At 45.5% G+C, this 25,562-nt stretch overlaps 1 protein-coding gene across 2 annotated transcripts in view; it reads left to right on the top strand.

Moving 5' to 3' along the window:
* Positions 1 to 25,562, top strand: part of ISM1 (isthmin 1) — a 73,785-nt gene that overhangs the window by 22,923 nt on the left and 25,300 nt on the right. For both annotated transcript variants that reach the window (XM_080813383.1, XM_080813384.1), the window contains exon 2: positions 23,400 to 23,639. In XM_080813383.1, coding sequence (XP_080669509.1) covers positions 23,400 to 23,639 — 240 coding nt within the window. The remainder of the gene's footprint in view (positions 1 to 23,399; positions 23,640 to 25,562) is intronic.

Below are 25,562 nucleotides of genomic sequence, written 5' to 3' on the forward strand. Positions count from 1 at the left end.
TTTCTTTTTATGAAAAGTTTTAAAATCAACAAAGCCTAGGAAAAAAGAGTATGCACAACTTTGGGCCGTGAGGCTGGGATTTTAATCTCAAAGAGCAGTTGTCCCCACCATTTCCATGCCAGTTAAGTATCTTCCTCCCTGTATTATACACTGTAATATATATGTATTATATGTATGTGATAGATGTATTATATATCATAACAAGTTATCTCTTGCTCCAAAACTTAGCAGCTTTAAAAAGGACAATTTATTATCTCGTGTTTTCTGTGGGTCAGAGACTTGGACACAGCTTGGGTTGCAATCGAGTTTCAGACAGGACCATGTCAAGGCATGGCTGGGGGAGGACTGGCTTCCAGGTTTCTGGCTTTCTTCCTGGCAAGATTTTGGTTCTCAGGGGCTGTTAGCAGAGGGCACCCAAGCGCTCCTTGCTGTGGGGGCCTGTCCATAGGGCAGCTCAAATATGGCAACTCGCTTCATCAGAGCAAATAAATGAGTAAAGCCAGGAAGAGAGCATGAGCAAGACAAAATCCATGGTCTTTGTAACCTAATCTCTGTGACATCCCATCACTTTGGTCATATCTTGTTTGTTAGAAGCAAGTTACTTCCTCCATCCCACACTCAAAGGAAGGGGATTGCAGGAAAGTGTGAATTGCGGGAGATGCGACCATTGAGGACCCATCTGAAGCTGCCTTCTGTACTTGGCTCCACGTCTAAATGGGTCCCTGACCATTCTGATTTGTCCCCATGGACCTTTCCCCTTCCCTGTCAGGCGTGGTGAACTGGGTCCTCATTTCCCTAGATCTCCTTACTTTTAATTCCGGTTTCTCTTGTCTATTCAAAATAGAATACATTAATTTCCTTAAAAATGATTGCCTTGTCTTACTTAAGAACCTCCAGAGTCCCCTCCTATTACTTGCCTCAGAACAGGTATCGAGGAACCGCGTATCTGGAATTAATCAACTTTTCTCGCCCTTTGTTTTATAGTCTGTATTTGCAGCCAAATTGGACTCTTATTCCTCCTCGTGCCCTCCCCATGCTCTTTTGCGTCTCTGCTCAGACCATTCACTTGGCTAATACTGCCTTGCTCCCCCTTTCCATCTGCGAAAATTCTGGACAAATCGTGGAAGTGTTTTTTTCTATGAACTGTCAAGGTGGAAACGGGCCATTTCTGAACCCTTGTAACATTGTGCGTCCACCAAGTGAGGATTCCATCGTTCCTCATACATAATTATCGGAGGACGTGAGCCATCCCCACTACCCACCTCCCCTGCCTGCCTGCCAAAACTGTGTAAGGGTTTTGGGAGCAGAGATAGTAGCGCTCCTCTTTTATACCCCACGGTACACGTGGTGTAAGCCATGCATATATACAGCGCATGCTCAGTGAGATGTGCTCCGTCAGTTAGTGCTTCCCCAAATGCCTTCACTAGACCTGGGAAGACAGAATGGATTTTCCTTCATTCATTCATTGTAGAGATTTGAAAACTGAATCCAGAAAATTTACCTCCTGGCCGACAGCTGACAATGACAGAGCCCCCATTAGATTCTCAAGTTCCAACACCCTGACTAGGGAGTGACTAATTTGGGCTTCTCCACTCATACCTTATATTTTTCTTTTAAATGTAAAACTGCTGAACTTAACCTGGTTTTGTAGTGGAATGATTCATAGTCACTCAACAACCCCTGTGTTGTAATAAATGTTCCACTCTTTCGATCTTTTTTTTTTTTTTTAACTATCCCAAAGTAAAAGAGGGAGTAGAACAGAGATTTTTTTTTTTTTTTTTTTAATAAATAAAAGACCGTCGGGGGCAGGAGGGGGGCCTGAATCTGCAGTTTTTTGTTCCTCTGTGAATTAACCTTTCCAACTTGCGCAAAAAAAGTAGCATCAGGAAACATCGTCTATTAAATGTTACCTTGTGTCTGTGTGTTGCTGTCTCCTGACTCACTTCTAACCATCTGAAGAAGTAAGTTATCATGGAGCTTGTAGCCTCGCAGGTCAAGAGGTTTCTAGTGACCCAGGGCACTTTCACCAGATGCCTTCCTTAGAACCACGGGCATTTCTGTCAGGAAAGTGTTGTATGTGGTGTGTGTGTGTGTGTGTGTGTGTGTGTGTTTGCGCGTGTGAACCTCAGAAGAGGAAGAGTGACGTAAAAGAGAGACTCAGGCATGAAGGGTAATTATCTCTCAAAACCCACTGTCCAGGCCTCTGTAGGCAATATTCTGAATTCAAAATGATTTTCAGCCAAGTCATGTTTGCACCTGGGAACTGTGAAAAGTCTTGAAAGCTTCATAAAGGAGATGTAACTTGACCATGACAGGAAGTGACTTACAGCCCCAGAGGCTCAGATGTATTGACATAAGGTAGTGAAGTAGGAAAGAATTAGAGTTTTCAAAAAGTCAGATCTTGGTTTCTCTTTTGTCTCCGTATGATGCATGTGTCCTAGAATAAAGCCCTCTAACCACAGTGCAAACATGACGTTCATGCAGCAGTCCTGTCTGAATCCCTTGCTTTGGTGAGTCTGACACAGAGGAAAGTCAGAATTTTCTCTATGACTTGTCCATGCCGCATCAGTATTATGGTTTCCAAAGACCATAAGAACCTGATTTCCCAAGTGCCAGGTGGGCCATGCAGTTGATGGCAGCAGCAAAAAGTGCTGAAGGAATTAGCTACAGGGTTCCTGGAGGCTAAGGCTGTGGGGCCCCGTTCATATTAGTATGTTTCTTTATGCTTGGATTGTCAGAAGGCTAGCATTTAATCCCTTGATTCTCCTTTAAAAACATTTCTTGTTTCTCCACTTGAATTAGCAGCCTGATGTCCAGCAGCAGGTGATTATCCAAAAAGCTGAGTGTGACCTGCCTGTGGCTGGTGACCTGACTTAGGCCAGGCTCTACTAGAAAATTTGATACAATTTTGCCAAGTTGGTGGGCCATTCATCTTAGCAGTGAGGTGTCTACACTCCGTAGGAAGCTATTTTTGTTATGTAACATTTTGCCTGACATCCTGCTTCAGGGTCAGTCTCAGAAGGGTCTTAGGTTTAGCCGAAGCTTGCTTCATCATTTCCCAGCAGGTGACTTCATAATACGTGAGACCACTGAACTTCGCCACTGGAGCCAGGTCCCTTAACACGAATTTCTACCGTGTTCCTCTCATGTTCCCTAGGACAAACTGCACTAATTTTGTTTCTCTTTTCGGCACACGTCTTTCCCCTTCCTGCACCCCGAACGCTGCGTGAGAGTGACAACTTCAGAGATCCTGAAGGAATTTATGTCATATGATGGCTTTGATGCCGTTCCTCTGATCCCACAAGATGTTTGGGAGGGGGGAAAAGTGGAGTAAATATCTTTTTATCTACAAAGCATAGCACTGGCTTTGAATTTCCCATGAAGATACGACCGGGAGACAGGGTGAAAGTAGATGATGTAAGGAAGAGAGGTGATAAACATGAAACTGGTAGAAAGAGGCTGTTATTTCTGAAGCTGATTATATAGGAAGAGAAAGCTGTTTGTATTTGGGTGCGACTGGCTATGCACCACGGGCCAAATTCTGGCCCCAAGTACGTGTGGTCAGCCCATGAGCCCTGGAAAGAATCTGACTTTGCCTTTCTCCAAATATTAGTCATTGCTGGGTGGATTTTTGTAGGATGATTTTTGAAAAGATAAATAAAACGAGGATACAAAGACCTGGAAGAAAAGCCAAACCTTGCGGGGAACAGGGCTCCTAATCTTCCACTCTTGCCACCACCCAGAGGTGCAGAAACAGGCATGAGTGACGGCCAGCAGCGACCCTGTCCACCTCACAGGTGGACCAGGACTTGGGAGGTGGGGCAGCCGGTCCGGGCCCTGGGGCCTCCTGCCTCCTCACCTCTGGTTCTGCCCAGTAGACTGCTGCCTCCCGACGGGAAGCAAGAGCAGGCCAACTTGAGCCCTTCCGTGCCCTGAGTGGAGGGATGAGGCAGGACCACACGGAGTCCATTCTCCTCCAGCAAAGCAGTGATGCGTTCCAGGCAAAAACCCAATCTGGGATGTTTTGGCCCAAAGGAAACATTTACAACCAAATTATACACCTCGGAAAATAAATGAGCTTTCATTTTGGAAGGAAACCCTGCCAGGCTGTTTATTATTTGCACCACAATCATAAAGTTGGTTTTAATCTCTCTAGTGGAATGCCGCTGGGTTGGCCAACTGGCAGGCTCTGGTGGTTGGAGTGGAGACCACTTTAGCCTTAAGAACGCACAACGGGAAGCAGGGGAAGTCCTTCTTCTGCAACATTTTTCTCAGGATCCATCGTTTGGGTTTTGGGTGTTTTGTGTCTTGTTTTTTTGTTTTGTTTTGTTTCTTCTGGCACATTCATTGCAACTTCAAAGCGGCTCCTTTTTCCTTTTTCTTTTCTTTTATTCTCGTTCTTGAACCTTCCTGGAGCCTTCCAGAAAAAGACTTAATGTAATGTTTCCTTTCTAAATTGATGAAAATCCAGGAGCAGGTCCAAGAAAGTCTATAATGGATTTCCATTGATCGCTTGAAGGGGAATTGGATATAACAAAGCTCGGAGAGAACAGAGGGTAAGGGCTTATCAAGCAAGTTCTCCTTTTCTACCTTAACAAAGACATCGGGTGATTTAAACCTGCTGGGAGTCTGCTCCCAGGATTTATGCCATGAAATGACCTTGTAGATATGGCAGCCGGGAGACTTAGAGTTTCTGGGATGGCCTGGGTCTCATATGCTTTATACCATTATCAGATTAGGTGCTGGCTAATGTGTCCTGATTTAGGGTTTGGAATAGGAGGTATTCCTACCAGTGTTTAAAAATGTGGCTAGTGGCTCCGTAGCTCAGGGGTTAGAGCACTGGTCTCGTAAAAATGTGGCTAGTACTTGAAGTCCAGAAACTCCCCTGGGAGCGACACAGAATTTTGCACTTGTTTGGAAGACATTATTAGGATGAAGTCCTGTGGACACACGGAGCTTCAGAAAGCAGAACAGAGGCTGCTGGAATGAGAGATAGGCAACGTTTTGGTGTTCGTAGATCGGGCAAATCGTGGCAGCACAGCTAAGAATCCTGATTCCCAAATTTGGTGACACCATGGAAACCCCAAGATCTTTGAAAAGTACGGGTACCTAAGTCCCATTACAGACACTCTGATTTAAACAGTTTGGGGTGTGACCTGGGCACTGGGAGGTGCAGCAAAGTTTGGGAACCCTGCTGGAAACTGGAAACTCCCTGAAGGCAAGAATGGTGTCTGTCTTTTCATCATTGTATTCCCAGTGCTTGGGATTGAGTCATTGGCTCTCAATATTTACATGTTGAGTGAGTAAATGAATAAAAGTTCTGAAGTTCATCTGCCCACATGCCATTCTTAAGTACTTAGGGTCGAGTGTGGGTTAAGTTCTGGGTCTTCCTTGCCCCCGTCTATATTATCCCCTGTCTCTCTCCTTCAGACATCCTGAGAATGATTTTAGAAGCTCTTCCTAGGTCACTTTTAATATTCATGGCATAATAGTGTCCCAACTCAGGACCGCTGATTGTTTTGTATTTTCTCTGTAAGTCAGGAATGTGTACCTGGGGTATCCTACACCTCAGGTTTCCCCGTCCCTCCCCGAGATGCCTTAATGATTCAGAGATGGATAACCCAGTTCTTTGCCAGCAAATTCACAAGGGCCCCTTTCACCCCCTTAATGCACAGTTCTTGTTCTCTCGTTCTGACGCTGAAGGCTTCTACTACCCACTGTGCCTTCATCCCACCTCACCCCCTCCCGCAGACACCGAATCCTGGCAGTGGATAAGTCAGCTTCCATTGTAAAAATGTTTATGGAGACTGTCAGTTCTTAACCTTAAAACTGAACCATGCTGTTTGTATTTTTCCAAGTGATGGAGAGTGTGAAGGACTAATGAAAATGGAGCGTGAAGAGATCAAACATGCGTCGTGGAATCTTTGTTGAAGACCTGGGACGGGCGCAATTCCCTTGGGGAGGGGCATGAATTCCAGGGAACGGGATCTTCTGTTAGTTGGGCTTGAGACCCGAGATCCCAGCCAGGGAGTGAGGGAACCAGCAGTGGTGTGCGGGAGAGAGGGGTCATAAGATGCTTTCTTTGTCTTCTGAAAAGCAAGAAACTGATTTCCTTTGGTCAGATTATGAACAGATCCACTTGTAACAAAGTCTATCTTCTGACCTTCTAGGGCCTGCTTTCAAAAGTCAAGATGTTGAAAGTCATTCAGAAGTTGATAGAACCTGGCATATGTGGGAGAAGTTTCTGTGTACTGTCTGCCTTTTCTTTTGACCACTGGGGAGGGCGAGCATGTGGGCCTTTTAGGGACTGACTACTCACGACTTGGTTAAAAATGGATTTTGCTCTACCTAAAAACCAGTCTTTCCATCTGCAGACTTGGAGAGTGAAGGTGAGAGTCCGCGCTGAAGCCAACAAATGGCATTTTCACAGAATGAGGTTAAAATTTGCTGGAGGAAAGCTAATCTCTTGTTGCTGCCTGAGCCCTTTCTGGTGGGGGCCCTTGGAGGTTGTCTGAAGACAGCGTCCTCTTGGGTTGGATTCATCCATCAGGCTTCTATGTTCCAGAAGGTCTCCCTGGAGGAATAAGGAGCAAGTGTGCAGGGGAGCTGGTAAAGAAACGCTCCTCAGGGGTGATTCTCTTTGAAATGGGGCACTTTGGGTTTTCATGGTGACTGCTGCGGATAGGCTGGGAACAGATAGATTTGCTTCTCCAACTTCATACCTGAGTCATTCTGCAATTTCCTGGAAAATCGCAGGTTAGCTGTTGGACAGTTTGTGATTTATCCGTGCTGTTGGGTGTGTTGTGTGGCCCTTTAAGGGCAAAGGGGGGCTCTCTGGTTTGAAGAGGAGCCACCCCCAAACCACATAATAGGCCCTTGGCATTTGGGGCACCTGAAGGAAATTCTTGGTCTAATTCTTTCTCTGTCTTCCCTCATCTCTCATATACTGATGGATAATTTCTCTTTGTCCTTCCTGAGGGCCCCTTCATGGGCCTTGTTGAGTCTGTCAGCCCTCTGAGCTGGAAAAGTTGATCTAGTAGCCAGTCAGGGCCCAAGCCTTTCCCTCCCCCTGGACCCATAAAGCTTATTCAGAGATAGAGATGCAGTGAAGAGGATATCTGTTAGAAACCCTTTGCTGCCCCATTCAGGACACGTGCTACCTAAGCGAGCAGGACAAGGTTAGAACATACTGATGCTGGGGATACGTGGGAAGTGAGTCAAATCTTCCAGGACACTCTCCACCCTCAAGGTCCTATCTTTTCACCCCTGTATTGGCTACTAATGTCACCTGACTCAGCAGTAGCTTCTTTCACCCAGGGACCCAGGAGGGTGAGGAGATCTGCCCTGGGTGTCATCCCTGGGGGGTGGGGGACAAAACCCTGAGGAGTGGGTGACAGCTCAGAGGGTCTCCCCAAGCTGGACTGGGTGCCTTGGGGCTCATTGGCTATTCACCTGATTACATTTCCCCAGGAAAAATACACCAGCCATTTGAGAGGCCTTCATTTCCTGAAAGTCTTTTCTTTGCTAAAGTGACTGTCAGAATAATAGCTCCATAACTACTACTCGGCCACCTGTTCCTCATATTCTCCTGGTGAGGGCCAAGGATCTCAGATGTCAGCCTGTGTCCAAATTACTGGAAGGGCCAGTTAAAACACGAGCTGCTGCCCCCCACCCCCACCAGAAACTGATTCTGCAGCCTGGGGCCTGAGAATCAGCATTTTTCATGTTAATGCGTAATGCCAACCCTGGGGACCACACTTTGAGAACAAGTAAGTTAAAGTGGTAACTCAGCTTATTATCAGCTTTCCGTGAGCTTGGTGAACACGTGTATACGCTTATGTATCCGTACTTATAAATATGTGTATCTGGGGCGCCTGGGTAGATCAGTGGGTTAAAGCCTCTGCCTTCAGCTCAGGTCGTGATCTCAGGGTCCTGGGATCAAGCCCCACATCAGGCTCTCTGCTCAGTGGGGAGGCTTGCTTCCTCCTCTCTCTCTCTGCCTGCTTCTCTGCCTACTTGTGATCTCTGTCTGTCAAATAAATAAATAAAATCTTTAAAAAAATAAATATGTGTATCTGCAAATCAGTACATATGTAGACATACTTATGTATCATCTTTGCATTCTTATTTGACATTGAAGAGAAGCAAGTAGATTCTGGACAATTTCAGAATCTACTTGCTTCTCTTCAATATGAGAGAACAAAATACTTGGGTTCCTACCCCGCTGAAGCCTCCTTCAGTCTTCTTTCTGTCCCTGCTTCCCAAGCCCCTCCTGCCCCATGTTGCTTGGTACACTCACTGTGTATTGAATGGTGGCTCTGTCATGCCCAGGTAGCTGTCCTTCTTGGTCCCTCCAGTGCCATCTCTAGATTCTCTGTCAGGGCAGAGAGTAAAGCCAGACACTCCTCATGACGTCACTGGGAGGCATGTGCCTCTGCCGTGTCATGTTGGGCAGAACTCGGGGTTGCCTCGCAAGTGGAGACCAAACCAGGAACTGAGGCAGGGAAAACTTTCCCCACCTCTGCCAGAGCCTCTGTTCATCCCCCCAACATCCCAGGACCGTAACATATTCTCAGGGAGGTAGGGTGATTCAGCTATGCCCACTCCTATGGGGCTTTGAAATCCCATTCATTCATCCATCCATCTACCTCTCCATCCATTTATTCAGAGGCTCTTTCCAGATTTTTTTGGTGAGATGGCAGTTTTAAAGGAAAAGGCTAACTTTTTGTGATTCGGTCGTGGAAAACTGTGGCAGACAAGGGCAATGTCACAGAAGCAGCCAATAGAATAGGAAGAGCCCCAGGCTGGGAGTCGGGAGTCCCATACCCCAGGCCCAGGCTAGAAGCCCTCTTACATGCCACCTCCTCCCCAAGGATCCCCGGGATCATGTTCCATCAACACAGGGAGCCAAATCCCCTAACCCATCTTGTGCCCCGCTCTTGCCAGGCAGGTCTGGTGTGATGATTCTCAGGACAGACTGTGTTAAGAGGGGCTTGGGGAGATAAAATGGCTTTAAAATTCAAAAGACTAAAGCACAGACCACTCCCTTGTTCCTGAAGAGTAGGCATCTTTGGAGAGGCTGCAGCCTGGTTCTAGGTTCTAGGTTCTCTCTCCGTGTCCTGATCTGTCTCCTTATGCGCCGGGATGGTTAATGTCCTTCCCCGTGGCTTCAGCCAACAGCAGACTGCCATCTCCTGTGTCCACTGTCCAGCATTAACACCTTCAGCTGGGTTCACAGGTGCGTAAGCCCCAGCTGGACCCTTTATGAGCCAAGTGACTTTGGTGACATTCTCCACTCAATTTTCTCATCTGTACAGTGGAGGCAGTGAGCTTGTACCCAGCTGGTGGGGAGCTTTAGGAGGCAATGAGTTGACTATTTGGACAAGGCTAGCACAGAGAAGACATTGCTGAAAAGGCGGCGGAGGTGGAAGAGTGCTTACAACTAGGGAAGACAGGAGCTGAGCCTGAGCAGGAACCATCGAGAGAAAAGATAGATACCTGTGATACTAGAAAGGCTAATGAGGAAAAGGAATCGTGAAGAGGAGAAAAGACCTGTGTTTACCGCAGAGATGATCCCCACATCACAGGTGAGAAAACTGAGCCACAGGGGAGTAATGCTGGCAAGGCAGGGTCCCTCTTTTTGCAAAAGCTGGATTTCCCTGGACCCTTTATTATTCAGAAAATAGCAATAATGCAGAAGCGCGGCATCTTTAAAAAATATCCGTGATCTTGCCAATGGCCATTTCTCCCATGATTCCTTCTCTGTTTTCTTTTCTTTTGGGTTTTTGGTGGTTATGTAAGTTCTGCATCTAAGTCACCTACACACCAGAGGGAGCACAGATCACAGTGCACATCTCAATCAGTTTTCATAAAGTGAACATACTGGGTGACCAATTCCCAGAGCAAGAAGTAGAGCATAGCCCATCCCCCCAAAGAGCATGGGCTCCCTTCTGGTCACTAGCACCCCCGGGGTCACCGCTGTCCTAACTTCTAACAGCACCAGTCCATTCTGCCTGCTTTTTAAGCTTCATATAAATAGAATTGTATGTTTTATGTATTTGGTATCTGACTTCTCTTGTTTGCTACCATGTTTGTGAGCTTCATCGATGTTCTTGGGTGTGGCTGTACTCGGTTCATTCTTCTTGTTTCCGTCGTGTTTCAGTCTGTGACTGTTTTATGCCTGCATTTTACTTAGACGTTCTACTGTGGATGGCCAGTCATGGGGCCCCTGCCACGTTCAAAGTTCATCCTCAACATTTAGCAGGCGTGAGGAAGAATGCGATGGCACCAGACGCTAATATCCAGCACAACACATGTTTGAGGCCAGGCTCTTGGTGACCTGTTTTGTCTGTTCTTTGCCTCATCTGGCCCCCTGAAGAGCTGCCACAATGTTTGTATAAAGAACCAGGCACCATTCCATTCTCTCTCTCTCTTTTTTTTTTTAGAGAGAGAGCAAAGGGGGAGGGTCGGAGGGAGAGGGAGAGAACCTTAAGCTGACTGTCCACTGAGTGCAGAACCTGACATGGGAGGCAGATCCCACAACCCTGAGATGGTGACCTGAGCCAAAACCAAGAGTCAGATGCTTCACCGACTAAGCCACCCAGGCGCCCCATGTGCCATTCCATTTTTACTTCATCTCCCCTCTCTCTCTCTCTCTCTCTATATATATATATATATATAATTTTATTTATGAATGTATATACATATTTAAATATATACTTTGTTTAGTAGGGGGAGTCCTGGACTTATTTTCCTAGGAAAACTCATACTAGCCCATTCGTTCTCAACTTGTGCAGTGTATGTGTGTGTATATATATGTGTGTGTGTGTGTGTGTGTGTGTGTGTATATTTATATGTATATTTATTTATAAATATAAATCTTATATTTATAAATATGTTTATATAAAATTTATATATATTTATATTATACATAAAATATAATTTATATATAAATATAAATTTTTATATATTTATAAATATATTTTTTAAATTTATAAATGTAAATTTTATATGTAATATATATGTTTAGAAATACAAGTTATATATAATATATACTTATAAGTGTATATTACATATCTGTTAATGTATAAAATCAGACAGCCCAAGTCAAAGGGCAATGGGCTAGTATGAGTTTTCCTAAGAAAAGGAGTCCAGGACACCCCACCAAACAAAGTGGGGGAGCTGAGTTGAGGATGAAATCAACAGTGTGCTGCAGGTCAGCTGCAAGCCAGCCCCTTTGGAACCCCACCCCTTGTTACCCCTGGACAAGCCGCAGTCGGGGGAGGATGGGGACTTCAAGGGGCTGCAGAGCCTCTTAGTCTCCAGAGCACCTTCCGGGGAGGGGGGTTGCAGAATGAAGACAGCAGAACATCAGTGGGAGGGACAGGGCTGTGGAGCCTACTTACCAGCTAGGGACTTTTCTGACTCCCCTTCCTCATCTCTGGAATACGGGTACTCATGGCTACTTTAAATGAATGTTGCGAAGATTCAGTTTAACCTCCAGTGCCTGGTACAAGTGATCACCTGGTTTTCCCAGACATGTCCTGTGTGCCCTGTATGTTCTCGTCTGTCTCTAGACCCAGGTTTGCTCTCCTCCATCCCAACTTAGGCCTCGGGTCCTTGATCTGTGTGTATTATTACATCAACAGGCTCCCTTGCTCTGGGGCAGCGGATGAGGGGAAGAGGAGAGGGAAATGGTCCTATTTAGCAAGCCCCGTCTACCCCCACACACCCACACACAACGCTCTTCCTCCTCCTTTGGATAATGGTAACCTCTCTCTTTCCTCACCTCTTCAGGCCTGGGGCTATAAGATTGCCCTGGGTTTACTGGCCCTGGGTACTGCAGTATCATTGGTGGTTTCCAGTGTCTTTGATCAGAGATCTGTAAATTGTTCCTTTATTAAGCTCTCCCTGGCCACCCAGTACCTCAGTGCCGTCCATTTCCTGCCCAGATTTAGACTGATACATCATGGTGTTTATACTGGGGAGGGCAGTAAACCTGGAAGCATGTTCTCTGTTGCAAACTGCCCCCCTTCATGACTGTCCCCAAAAAGAAAGCTTTCTGAGAACCTTGCTGTCCTCTTTTCCTGAACCTCACCTCCCTGAGTGAATTCTACTGGGAGAATTGTCTTTATCGAGTACAATATTGGGCGTTGCTTTCTTTCTCTGGGGTCAGAGTAGGAAATTGTATGGGTGCAGGGAGGTAATAAAATGGTTGAAAGTAGTGTGGGTGCCCGCTGGCACATGACCTTCCGCCCCCACCCCCATCTCCCACCCCCCAACCCCCAACCCCCGCCCCATCCCTGGCCCTTCCTCAGAGGAAAAATCCCAAGAGAAGTCCTGGTCACACACCATGCTTCTCCATACTCGTTTCAGCTGCCTGCTGCATGGGACCCGTATGGGTCTTTCAGAGATAGTAAAAGAACATAATATGGTGATGTAAAGGGGTCAATACATGGTGAGGTGAAGTCTTTAGTAAGAGTCTGGATCTTTTTACTTCCTCACATTGAAAGCTTCCACTCCTAAGGAATTTTCCACTTCCACCTTGCATTTTTGTGCATGTGCATAAGCATTTCTTAACTTCCCCAACAGAGTCTAGAGTCCTCGAAGAAAAAAGACTGTCCGAATATGGTTTTTATAATGTTAAAAACACAAGTCCAATACAAATATGAAAGGAATATATGTCAAAAATTAATTTAACTAATTAACAAAGGAACTAAGTTGCTAACGCCAGGTCAGAGAACTTGAGGAACACATATTTAAAATCTTCCTTAAGAAAATCATAAGGATGTAAATTTGTAAGTTAGAAATAAAACTGGTTAATGTCCCATAGGGCAATAAATCAGTAAGCTTTCAGCTTTCAGTTATTGTTTCCTTTTTTTTTTTTTGCTAATCTTATTGATACACAATTGCCATATAACATTGCATAAGTTGAAAGTGCACAACACAATGATTTTATATATGATTACATTGTGAAATGATCACCACAGTAAGTTTGGTTAATATCCATCACCTCACATAGTTACAGTTTTTTTTCTTATGATGAGAATTTTTAAGGAGTTCTTTCTACCGGGCCAAAAAAACAAAAAAAAAAAGAAAAGAAAAAACCAAAAACCAAACAAACAAACAAAAAAAACCTACTTTTATTTCTACAGGATGAAAATATACAAGTTAGCATGTAACATTTAGTCTGGGCCCTAATCAGTAGTAAATAATAGGTGAGACAAAGCTACCTTGGCCTAGAAAATTAGATCATCTTGAACAAGCCTGTCATACTGCGCCCTGATAGGAACCGAGAGACCTGCAGACATCCTCTTGCTGTATTTTCAAGCTTTGGGTAATTTGTCCTTCACAAGCAATGGGCCACTGAACTGCCTCACCACCCAAAGAGCACCGGGCACGAAGTAGGTGCCCAGGAAGTGTTCTTGAGCGAGTCCACAAAAGGAACAAACATCCCAACCATTTATAGAGAAAGGTTAGCCAAGCTAAGCCGAGGGACCACAATCGCCTGGTCTGCCAGCTCTCCGCCTAGGGATCAAACAGTTTCCCTGGGAGAACAGACCAGCAGCCCAAATAAGAACAATCTGTATGGGCAGGTGGGAAAGGGAGCCAGTCCTGATGGCGTGCAGCTTTCTCTGCACCTCAGGCTGCAGTTGGTCTATGATAGCTCTGTAATTGTTTTATAGTGTCAGTAGGGGTTCCCTAATAAATGGGCATTTGCTAGTTTCTGGCAGCCCACAGAGCTGTACAGGTGCATCATGAAAGTGAGAGGGGAGAACTGTTAAATCTCAGGTCCGAATCTTTGAAAAACTGGCATTAGGCCCGTTAACAAAGCCGCACACGTAATTGACGGAAGCAGTAGGCAGGGGGTTGTTTTCCAACAGATTTCACCAGGCTTGGCCTTAGCAGGTGGAGAAGGTGAAGGTGTTCTAGCAATTGGAGATAGTAGTTACATTTTAGATATTTGGAACCATCAGGTTTTTATTTGTCTTCCCACGTCAATTTGATGTTTTCAAGCACTTGGTATAACATGTTTGTTTGTGTGTTTGTTTTACATTGTTGGAAAATACTTTTCTCCAGGACTAGTGTCTCTTGAGGGCTCCGTTCTAACGATATCAGAACTGGATAGATGGAGAGTTGGTTTTTTTTGTTTTTTTTGTTTTTTGGGGTTTTTTTGGAGTTCCCACCCTACCTCATCGTGCCCATTTTGTTGAAGAAATAACTGAGGCCCTAAATTATTAACTTTTGCTGTATAACAAGCCACTCTGAATTCATTAGCTTAAAACTGCAAACACTGATGCTTTTTCATGAGTCTGTGGGTTGACTCACCTAGGGCTGGGTGGTCTAGAATGGTCTCCATCTGAGTGGCTGGTCATTGGCTGGCTGATTGGGGTGGATTGTCTCCATTCCACATGTATCTCATCATCAAACAGATTAGCCCAGGCCTCTTCACACAGGGGTTTTGGGATTATAAAGAGTAACAAAAATAGACAAGCCCCAATACACAAGCACTTTTCATTGGCCAAAGTAAATCACATGGCCACGCACAACAACAGTGTGGGAAGCAGCTATGCAAGGCATGGATATTAAGAGAATATTTACAGACATTTTTGCAAACCACAGGCACAAAGGTACAGTGACCTGCCTAAGCTTACAAAACTAGATAGGGGCAATGCTAGGACATAGAACCAGGCCTTGTACCTCCAGCCCCAGGTCCCTCCCACAAAACCATGAACCCTTTTCCAGGATTTTGAGGTAAAGGTCCAATTCCCTTTAAAACCTATTTTGGAGGTACTTGGAGCAGAGATCTATGGTAGGGTTCAGTGAAGGGTCTTGACTTTGGGTGTTGAAAGAAACCCATTATTATTAAAATAATAATCTAGGCAAGGGTCCCCAGGGTCACGCCAACCCCAGGCCAGCCTCTTAATTCTGCCATGTAATGCTCTTTGGTTCTGCCTCTCAACAGCAGAACACCAGCCTTGACCTGGGCCTTGGAAGCCCCCCGTTCCACGCATCTCCTTGTCCTGGTTGACAACCTTCCGCTTTGGTCAAGGGACAACTTAGATAGCTGGGCCATTTAGGCACGTTAATAATTTGGTGCCTCTTCAAATTGGGTCCTGGAACATGGGCCCCGGACAATTCCCACTCTGTTTTCTTTGCTACAAATGGAGAAATCACAACTTGAAAAACCCTCAGTAATCCCAACTCATGAAATATTTGCTCAAAATTTGACACAGAGGGGAAGCTAAGCCCCCACGTGGCCAAAGGGCCCCCTGGTGGCCACCCTTGGCCTGTTCTCTGCAGCTCTGAGGTTAGCTCTGCCCTCAAATCGTGATAGCCCTCTCAGCAGACAAAACCTCCCCTTATCTTACCCTTGAGAAGGTTTTGTCTCACACAAAAAGGGACTCATCAAAGTGGGCCTTCTACACAGCTCCACCATTACCTCTGAGAAAGGTTCTGGAAAATATAGTTTCTCCATCCCCTTACATTCGCAGGGATGTTTTAGATGATGGGTGAAGGTTTCTTTTGGCCAAATTGGCTTCCAACCCTTGAGCTCTACTTCTTACATGTTTTCTTAGACTTGAAAGAATAATTTGTGTTTCACTTCTATTCATTCTTTAGCCTCACAGGACATAAAGGGAATGGGTCCTGGATAGTTCCCACTCTGTCTTCTTGGCCAGCAGTGGAGAAAACACAACTTGAAAAATCACAAATAACACACACATTTCCAAGATCAAAGCTGTTTATGCAAGTATCGGAGACAAGCCAGTGGGGTGTTGACATCCATTTTGCCAGCCAGCCCCAAGAGCCTTCCATTAAGGAAGAAGCACAGGGGTGGGTGGCTGGCCCCGTCCCCCGTGGAACCATTGCTCAAATGCAACTAGTTGACCATTCTTCATGTTTTCTAAAGCCTCGCCTGGAATCATCGGCAGGGTCATTCCCAAGCCCTAAAATAAACATCCTTGCGATACATTCTGCCCCTGTAACGTAAGATTCCTCAGCCATTCGTCAGGCTTTCAACAGAAGGCTCCATTCCCAACCGAGATGCCCCACCCCTGCATTCTTGAAATATGGTGTACCTGTGGTCACTCGCTCCCAGGGTCGTCTGTAGGCTGCCACAGCCAAGAGTGAAGCAGACTTCTGGCCATTTCCCCTTTGCCAGGAAGTTGCCTTTTCACGCTTGCTGTTAAAGAAAGCCACTGATGTTGTCTCTGCTCCTGCTGCCTGAAGGGGAGCGATGACCATCACACCCGAACAGAGAGAGAGCAGAAGGCGGTCAGCCTGGTCGTCTGCATCTTCACCCGTGGGTCCTGCTGACTTCTTCCCGGCACTTCACAGAATGACCCTCCATCACCCCCTACTACCGCCCCTACAATGGTCTGCCCGAGCCCTAAGAGCACGTGCACCCCCCTGAGAAAGCTGACTTCACTGCCTGAAACTCGTTCTGCTTATTCTGGTTTTCTCTTCCTAGACGCGCTTGCTCCCCAATCATGTGTAAAGATAATCAGGGTGCCCTTTTTTTTTTCTTTTATCTCCCCAAATGGGGAACTTTTGCTCTTCCCTTTGAAATACCACCAGTGGCATTCTTGAACTTATTTTTAGATGCGTGGAAGCATTCCAGACAAAAATCGATGCCTAGTACAGATAAAGCTCTGAGTGTGTTTATCGTGGGTAGAAGAAAAACGGAGTGTTTTCATGTGAAAGGAGCATGGCCATGTGCCTGGGTGCAGTATGGCTTCCTTTAATCTGGAAAAAGGAAACAAGCATTGTCGATAATAATATGCAGATGTCCAGCCCCAAATGAGGACATATTGCTAATTAGCTATATTGTTAGTATGTTTTCAGGAGAGAGGCTGCAGCGACATTAATTATAATCTCTGTTGTTTGTTGTTCAAAGTCTATGAGACCAAAAGCATTGCTAATAATATCTTCTTTAATATCTTCAATAGACGATGCCTAGATTGTTTTTTTCTTCAGAATCCCACATAAAAGCCACAGTAGGGGTAATGAGGCCTGTAGCCTGAGCCTAATTAAAATGAAATCTAACTAGGCCCGTAGCCATCATTATCATCAACTGGTACTTATTGGGTGCCCCCTGAGCTTGTGGAATTGGAGGGTGTGGGCTTTGAGATCGCAGATATGCGTGTGCTTTGCCCTCCAGAAATTTGCCATCCCGTCTGCCTCCAAGAAGTCTGCCTGGTTGTGTTAATCTGGGAATAGTTACCACAGCCTTTTAAAGGAGAAAAAAAAAAAAAAAAGCACTGAAACTCTCCTAGCCAGCCACCAATTTGTGCCTCTTCTCGAAGTTCTGGAAATGGTCAGATAAGCCATTTTTCCTCCCACATACCAGCCTTTGGGAGATGTTTGCAGGATAGGGCAGGTGCCTATTTACAGACTGGGACAATAATGCTTAGCGGCTTTTCCCAAAGGTGGACCCATCCCCCATTTCCGCTCCTTGATTGCCTCCCCTTGAGCTGATCACCCTCATTTGCCCTGTGTCCCTCTCCCTTTGCCTGTGCCAAATAGCCAGCTGGAAACTCTGAACGTTGTGACCACTTTGACCTTGTTGTGGCTGTGACGACCCTTGTTCATCACGAGGATGGCCAGAATAAGCAGCTCCCGCCATGCCGTGGCCAGAGGCAGTGGTTGGGGCAGTGATGTCCTGGGAAGAAAGGACACAAATGATAAAGATTCTGGGCTTATCATCTTAGAAACTGTCCCCAGTCTACAGATGAGAGACATTTTTCTTCTCCGTTCATGTTGGTAGAACTTTCCCAGAGGCATTCAGGACCAGCTGCTGAGAGTTGGGAGGAGGGAGCAGATCCTGGCACCACATAGCTTCAGAAGCCTCCAAATGACCCAGAAAATGCCACCAGGGAAGTGCTGGCCTGGCGGAAAATCACAACACTATAACAGAAAGCTTTCAGACCAAAGGCTAAGGGGTTGAGATCTCTGTGCTGTGCCTGACGTTTATATTCTTTAATTCCGGGATGTCTTACTGAGACTGTAGAGTGGTCCCACTCCATGGCTGCTTGGATGTCCTTTGGGTCTCTCTACCAGGCCCCTCCATGCCCCGGGGAGTCTGTACCCATTTGCTTTGCCAGGGTTGCAGTGTCTGCTGGCCCGTCTCCCCCTCTGCTTTGTGCTCTGCACCTGCTTCACCCACTTCACTTTTGCTTGCCTCTACAGTCTCAGCTCAAACACCATTTCTTCAGGCAAACCTTTTCTTTATTTTTAACACCAGGGTTTCAAGTAAGGAGTTTTATAATCCCTACCTCAAATGGTGACAATAGTTTTTTGTGCTTTCTTTTGTGAGTATCATCCTAAGTTCAGGGACTTACATAGATTGTATATGCATTGTGAACTACAAACTTTGTTTTGACACCCAAATTGTTTAATCTTTGTGCAGTGAGGACCCTTCAAGCTGGCTCCTGTGTTCTTTTCAGAAGACACCATTAGCCACTAAAGCTTCCCCATCTTCTGGCGCATCAAAGTATCCCAAACTCACGTATACTTACTTCCCTGCCCAAGCTCTGCAATCAGCCGGCCAGTTGTCCAAGGAGCTCTGGTTTCCTTTAGTGAGAGCAAACTCCTTGAAATTTAATGATAGCGTTTTAAGACAAATAAAAGGAATGTTACATCATACAGGGAGTAATACATTTGAGAAATATAATACATAGATGCTGAAACAATGAGAAGACTGTAAAGATCTGGGAATGGGCAGAGATGGCAGAGCTGCATATGTAGCCTGCCTGCCGCTGTGGAGTCCACCATGATTGACTCACTAAGCGCCCTGCCCTGTCGGTACCTCTGTCCCCCGCGGCTTGTGTTCATTGCCCAGAACAGAGCACCCAGCTTTGAGTCACTTCACTGAACAGGGCGTTTCCCTTTCCATTGGTAGTCACAGCTCTAATATTAGAGTCACAACAGGGAACGTTGCCACTCGTGCTGCAGCATTGTCAACGGTAACATTAAAGCTCGGAGTTACGGTAAAATAAGTCCTGAGGTCACCCGTCCAGGATTCCTATGACGGCTCTACCATGCCATCCCGGACCCAGGCTCCCCTAGCCTACCGTTCAGTCAGCTTTAGAGACTAGCCTTCAACCTCATGCCTGCCAGCAGCCTTGTTTCACTTGAAGCACTTGTATCTGCATTCCAGGTGGGAGAAAGTAGGAGAGAGAAAGGCAAAAGGTAAACTGACCACCTCCCACTCAGCGGTCCCATCCAGCATCGTCCACGTGCATCTCATTGGGTGGAGCTGCATCACGTGGTCGCTCCCAGCTGCAGTGGATGCTGGGAAATGTAGTTTTAGCCCCCTACCTTGCCACCTGAAACGAATACTGAGTAAAAATAATTAAATAGAATAGGGGAATAGAATTGGGGAGGCATTTGCAATATCTGCCACAATACTCCCATCTAAGGCAAAATACATGGTTCCCACTTTATTATTTTTTTTAAAGATTTTATTTATTTATTTGACAGAGAAAGAGAGATCACAAGTAGGCAGAGAGGCAGGCAGGGGCGGGGTGGGGGGGAAGCAGGCTCCCTGCTGAGCAGAGAGCCCGGTGCGGGGCTCCATCATAGGACCCTGAGATCATGACCTGAGCCCCCCGGGCACCCCATCCCACTTTACTATTTTATCTTTGTTGCTAACATTTTATTATTACCACCCCCCCCCCCCCGCACACCATTTTAGATAAAAATAGTAGTAAAATAACAGAGGGACGGGACAGGCTTTACGCACAAGGATGGGGAGTGTCAAGCAGTAGCTCTGTAATTCGGCCACTGTAGATGCCTGCCTCCACTGTTGAGAAGAGCGTGTATATAAACCATACAAGTGTTAGTGCTTCGGCTCCTCTTTTTATTGATAATCCCAACTCCAGAGAGAACAGTGCGACCGGAGCTGCAGCACTGATTGAAGATCTGCTCAAACACACATTATGGGTGAAGAAATGTTTTCTCAAGCTAAGCCGACCTCCTCATTCATGTGAATTGAGACAAAATGAATCCTGCAGCACCTCAGAAAATATGGTGAGGTTTCCCGTCTTCGGCTCCTGGACTTTCCCAAGAGAGTGCCTTCCAGAAGGGGCATTTGCTTTTCTGAATAAAACGCAAACTATTTGAAGATCTTCATTTTGCGACCCACCCTTCCTGAGACTCTTCACTCTGGTAGCATAACTTAAACAGGACACTTGGCGGGTGAATTCGTTGATCTAGATGGAGGGATGGCCATCAACCAAGACCTGGGGTGGGGAGGGTCGGGGGGGACTCTCTGCAAGGAAGATGTGCCGTGTGTTCTGAGGGAAAGATGAAGAAAAGGCTTTCTCCTGTATTGTTAGCAGATCCTGTCTGCTGCCTATCATCCCAGATGTAAAATCGAGATTTCAAAATAATGGCTACTCCCATATCTTGTTATTGATTGAATAAAGTGGAGTTTCATTTTATATGAGACGTTGTAAGAGATCCTTCCCCTATCCTAGGGTGTCCAGTTTCTGGAAATTTGGGGCCATGCCACTGCAGGGAGCCAAGGTTTCCAGTTAAATATGTTTTGATAAAGATGCAAGAGGAATTCAGATATTCAGAGATTGTGATTAGTGTTTCTTTATTACTTCCCATCTTCCAAATGCTTTATGAACCCAAAGCTTGTTTGGGACATGGGTGGGGGGGGGGTTGGGAAAAGATGGAGAAATGCCACAATTGTGTGCAGAACTCAAGCCAAAACATACTTTAGCCCCAGTCTATTCCCGGCAGAGCAGCTTGTGGCCTGAGCTGACCAGCCGATTGCCCTAACTCTACACTTCTCTCTCTCTTTTTTTTTCATGTGTAGAGACAACCCAACTGAGTTGTCTTGACCACCCTGCTGGGACAACATGGGACTCTTCTTATTATCTGCTGTTTTACATGGAGGATTGTTGAGCCACAGAGAGTTTAATGAGTTTTCTTGGTTCATGGCTAAGCCAGGATCACTCCGTGGTGGTCAATCTCCTACTGAGAAATTCCAGAGTCAGACCAAGAAACCAATCAGATTGTCTTTGGTTTTTCAGCCATCTAAACAAAATGCCAAATAACATTTCCTATCTCTTCTCCTAAAATGTGAGTTTTAAGAGTAGAAAGTTGATGTCATCACAGGTAAAGGAAGGAGAGCTCCATTTTTAACCCAGTTAAGCATTGTGTCCCAGTTACTACAACGAAGTTAGGGTTGGATTTGCAGGAAATCCCTGAAGCAATTGGCAAGCAAGCCTTGGTCCCCTTCTGAGAGTTGCACTCACAAATTCTCTGCAAGAAATTCTCCATGAGAATCCAACTATGCTCACTAATGCTGCTGGAGATGTTTTAGGGTTGGGGATCCAGCAAGAAGAAGAAGAGAACAATTGCCTTCAGCCCTCTCCCCTTGGACTATGATAGACAGAACTCTTATGTTGAGAGAAGATTTAGCATGTTCCTTTCTCTCTCTCTCTCCTTCCCCTGATCTCCTCCCCTACCCACCTCCTCTTTCCATGTGCTGGGCTCAGTCTCAGCATAATACATTTGGCCCTCACTGTGTTGAGCAATGCCCAGGGAATGCCAGGGCAACTCCCTTTACGAGGATGTGCCAGGAGACAAAAACCATGGCAGAGAGGTGGCTGGAAAGGTGAACAAAGACACTGCCCTTGGCCACATTTCTTTAGCAAAAACCGAGGGCAAGCAAAAACACGATAACGAACGTTCATCTTCTCCCCGCTGTGTAACTCTCTAACTGCATGTTTTAAAGAGGAGAGAGCAGACAGGCTATCTTTGTCTTGCACTTGCCGGGAAGGGTGCCCCAACCTCTTGCCGGAATCGCTGTCTGAGGAAGGGTTGGTGTGCAGACTCGTGGTCCCTTGCCCTCTTGGCATCTTCATCAAGGTGGTCTCTGCACCAGCACTTTTATTCCTCAACATTTCTGTTGAAAGGATATAGGAAAGATCCATGCCTTCAGATTAACTAAGAAGATATTTATCTGCTACATGTGTTTCATTCTCTGGCCGTTCTTGACCTTTGGTACTTGGAGTCAGGAGTGTTTTGATACTAGATGTAACCCTTTGGCTGGGTCAAAAGCACCGCGGTGGGGGCAGGGAGTGCATGTGGAGACAGTGTGCTAGAATATACACTCCGAAACCCCGAAACATGCCCAAGAATAACAAGAGCATTAACCACTGACCCGAACGCTGGTGAAATTCTATCTCTACATCTCCCTTCACCAGTAAACATGAAAATGCCATCCCTGAAGGGATGGAGGAAACCTCCAATGAGAGGTCCAGGGAGAACAAGAGGAGGAGAAGGGCTGGTTTGGGAAAGAAGTCCAGCAGCTTCTACACGCTTCAATCACTACAAAAATTTTCCCTAAATGACAACTAAATAGAGACATTTTTTACTAGCTAGGAAAAACAACAGACTTGAACTTTTCTTTTCAGAATAAAGGCATTAAATTTCAAAATGCCTTCTTGTCACTCTTTCTTTGGCTATCCCCGTCTTTTCCTTCATCACATGCTATCTTCCCTCCTTCACTCCGTACTGGTCTCACTGGTCTTCTTTCCATCCCACGAAGGGACCAAGTTCATCCCCAGCTCAGGACTGTCTTACTTACTGTTTCTTCTGTGAAAATGTTCCTCCCCCCGTTGCAGCAGGTGTTCAGGTCCTGCCTTCCCAAAGAGGTTTTCCCAGCAACCTGTCTAAGGTTGTCCATTGCCATTCTCCATCATGTTCTTTCTTCTTACCGGTCACCACTTTCTGATCTGATTTTGTCATATTTATTATTTTGTTCCCTCAATTAGTTGTAAATATTAAGAGAATAGGGCCCAGGTCTTGTCCGTGGCTCTATCTCCTATGCCTAGAATGTGGTTGACACTTGTTGACTCGATGGATGGATGGATGGATGGATGGATGGATGGTTGGTTGGTTATAGTCAATGATTTGGCTCAAACATTTTATCCAGTTTGGTCAGATCTTTTGTTCTATGACCTGCACCAAAGAAACAAACTCTGGACATGGGGGCTGCAACTAATGCCAGAGTGATTAATTAATTGAAGCTCTGAGAAGGAAATCATCCTCTGATCCCAGTTCTGAATGAATACCTATTCTCCTTCAAAATAGCACTTTTGTGTTGATGTGCTTCAATGTTTAATAAATATCCCATAACACTTTAGCTCTCAGAAAATTCCAGAGCAGCAGGCTGGGAAAAGTTCCCTGATGATTTGGTTTTTTGAAGATGGAGTAATTAAACCAAGGGAAGTGAAGATGAATTGGGAATACCATCCTGGTTTAATTCCAGCCACTAGCATTGTCTTTGCTCTTGAATTTAATGGACTGTTAAGGGAGGGGGTATTCTCAAATCACGTGCCTCCTATTTATTTGTTCCTTTGCTTGTTTATTTGTTTTAGAATAACCTCCACATGGAAAGTGACTCTGCATCAGAAACCAGCTTTCCTTTCTCCAAAGAAGCAGGCGGGGAACATCTGGACCACCAGGCTGCACACCAACCCTTCCCCAGACAGCGATTCCGGCAAGAGCCTGGGCACCCTTCACTGCAAAGAGATGGCCCCAGATCCTTTCTCCTTGATCTCCCAAACTTTCCAGATCTTTCCAAAGCTGACATCAATGGGCAGAATCCAAATATCCAGGTAATGCTTCAGTGTTGAAAGGTGGAAGAAAATGAAACAACCTATCTCTTTGTGTCCTGATCTGATGCCAAAGCAACCACTGCCTTACCGCAGTTTTATTCTTAACCCCTTATGAATCTGGTTAACGATCAGATTATCTCTGCAGGACCAGTGTTTTATTGCATCTGTGTGACAGCCTTCATTGGGAGATGCACCATTATTTGACGTATGACTAAAGAAAGAAAACACTGATAATTCAAGTATGACACGGCAATGATTACAATACATCCTGCTCTCAGAGATGTTGAAATGCCCAAACAAAACAAAATTATCTGCCCTGAAATGAACAAAATAGGGTAGCTGTAGTAAAGGGTCAATTTAACATGGAAGCTCACTCGGCGAAGCACAGTATGATTTCAAAGGTACTGGGGAAGGCACACTCTCAAATCTCTCTTAGCTTGCCCTGGACACCAGCAACTCCTTCAGGAGGTGACAACACTTCAGTTGCTCTAAAATGTAAAGGTCTGATTCAAAAAGTTGAGTGAGAGGAAGGGAGGTGAGAACAGAAGTAGCTAGGGGAGACATGAATCTGTACTGCTAAGATGGGCTGGGATGGAGCTGAAGGAAATAGGTGGTTAGGGAAAAGGGTACCTGGGATTAAAAATAACAACCCTCCTCTATGCTGAAATAGACATGCTTTACAAAGCAAATGTTGATCTGGTTTGACTCCAAATACCCTCATGAAGGAGATGAAGCACACATCCTCTTTTCCATAATCAGTAAGGCAACAGGCACTTAAGAAGTTCCTATCTGGTTTGCCCAAGGATACATGGCTAGTAAATGGTGGTTAAAGCTCAAATCTAGGCTCCTGGGGTCCTGAGAACACTCACCCTACCAATCCATGTTTCACAGACAAATTCCTGATTTTGAATTTTGCTTGTACTTCCCTCTGTGTCTTCCCGGAGATGATGCCCATGATAGCCAAGGAAGGGGACTAGTTAACAAGGCAGTCTCATCTCTATTGTAGCTCCTGTCCACCTTGAACTTTGTTCTCCATTCTTTGCATTTGGGGAAAGGCAGCATTTTCGTATTCTTCCTCTCTGCTTCAAATTCCAATTGGCTTACAAGGCCAAAAGTTCCTGAACCTGACCTCAGAGCAGTTGATCCTTAATTAAGTTAACTCTCCCTCTCTCAAGACTAACATTCTCTGCATGACAGCTTCCAGATCAGATTTCCTTGGTCAGAGTTCTGCTCATCGCGCCAGTGTCATAGCTGCTAACAAATGTCACTGAGAATACACCCCAGTTAGAATGTTGACCAGCCCCTACTGTGTATAAAATGCTGTGTTAGGGTTATGAGAAAGTAAGAAATGTATGACCTTCTCCATCCAGAAAATGACATAGGTGTGAAGGTCCCGGCTACCACCCAAGACACTGCCAAAGGGAACATGGAGACAGAGGAGGGAAAAATGCTCTGTTCCATTGTGAACAGGTCTGAATAGACAGGAAGAAATAGAACAGGATACTGGTAAGGGTCTAGATATGAAAAATGTTTCAGAGGTCACTTTTTGACGACCCTTGCTCAGAAATCACTGCATGCACCTGTTAACATTTCCAGGGAGTCTTGCATTGTTCTAATTGATTAATTGGAAAAACAGGCCTTCCACTCCACTGTTTTCTCTCCAGGAAGTGGTTACATGGCTCTCTGCTAAAGAACAAAGGATCCACTTGGGGGAGGTGCGGACTGGCAAAAAAAGGTGCAGACCTCTCCTTACTGTTATTCGACTGTGCTCCCCATTGGGCCTTTACCTGCAGGAAGTGATTTTTTCCCCCCTTGTTTATAAATTCTATGGTTTCGGGACCAGGCCACCTTCACTCCAAGGGAGCTTAGGCCATGTCCAAAGCAATTTTTTTTTTTTTTTTAAGATTTTACTTATTTATTTGA

This window comes from Martes martes (genome assembly GCF_963455335.1).
Source record: "Martes martes genome assembly, chromosome: 9".
NCBI classification, from domain to species: domain Eukaryota; kingdom Metazoa; phylum Chordata; class Mammalia; order Carnivora; family Mustelidae; genus Martes; species Martes martes.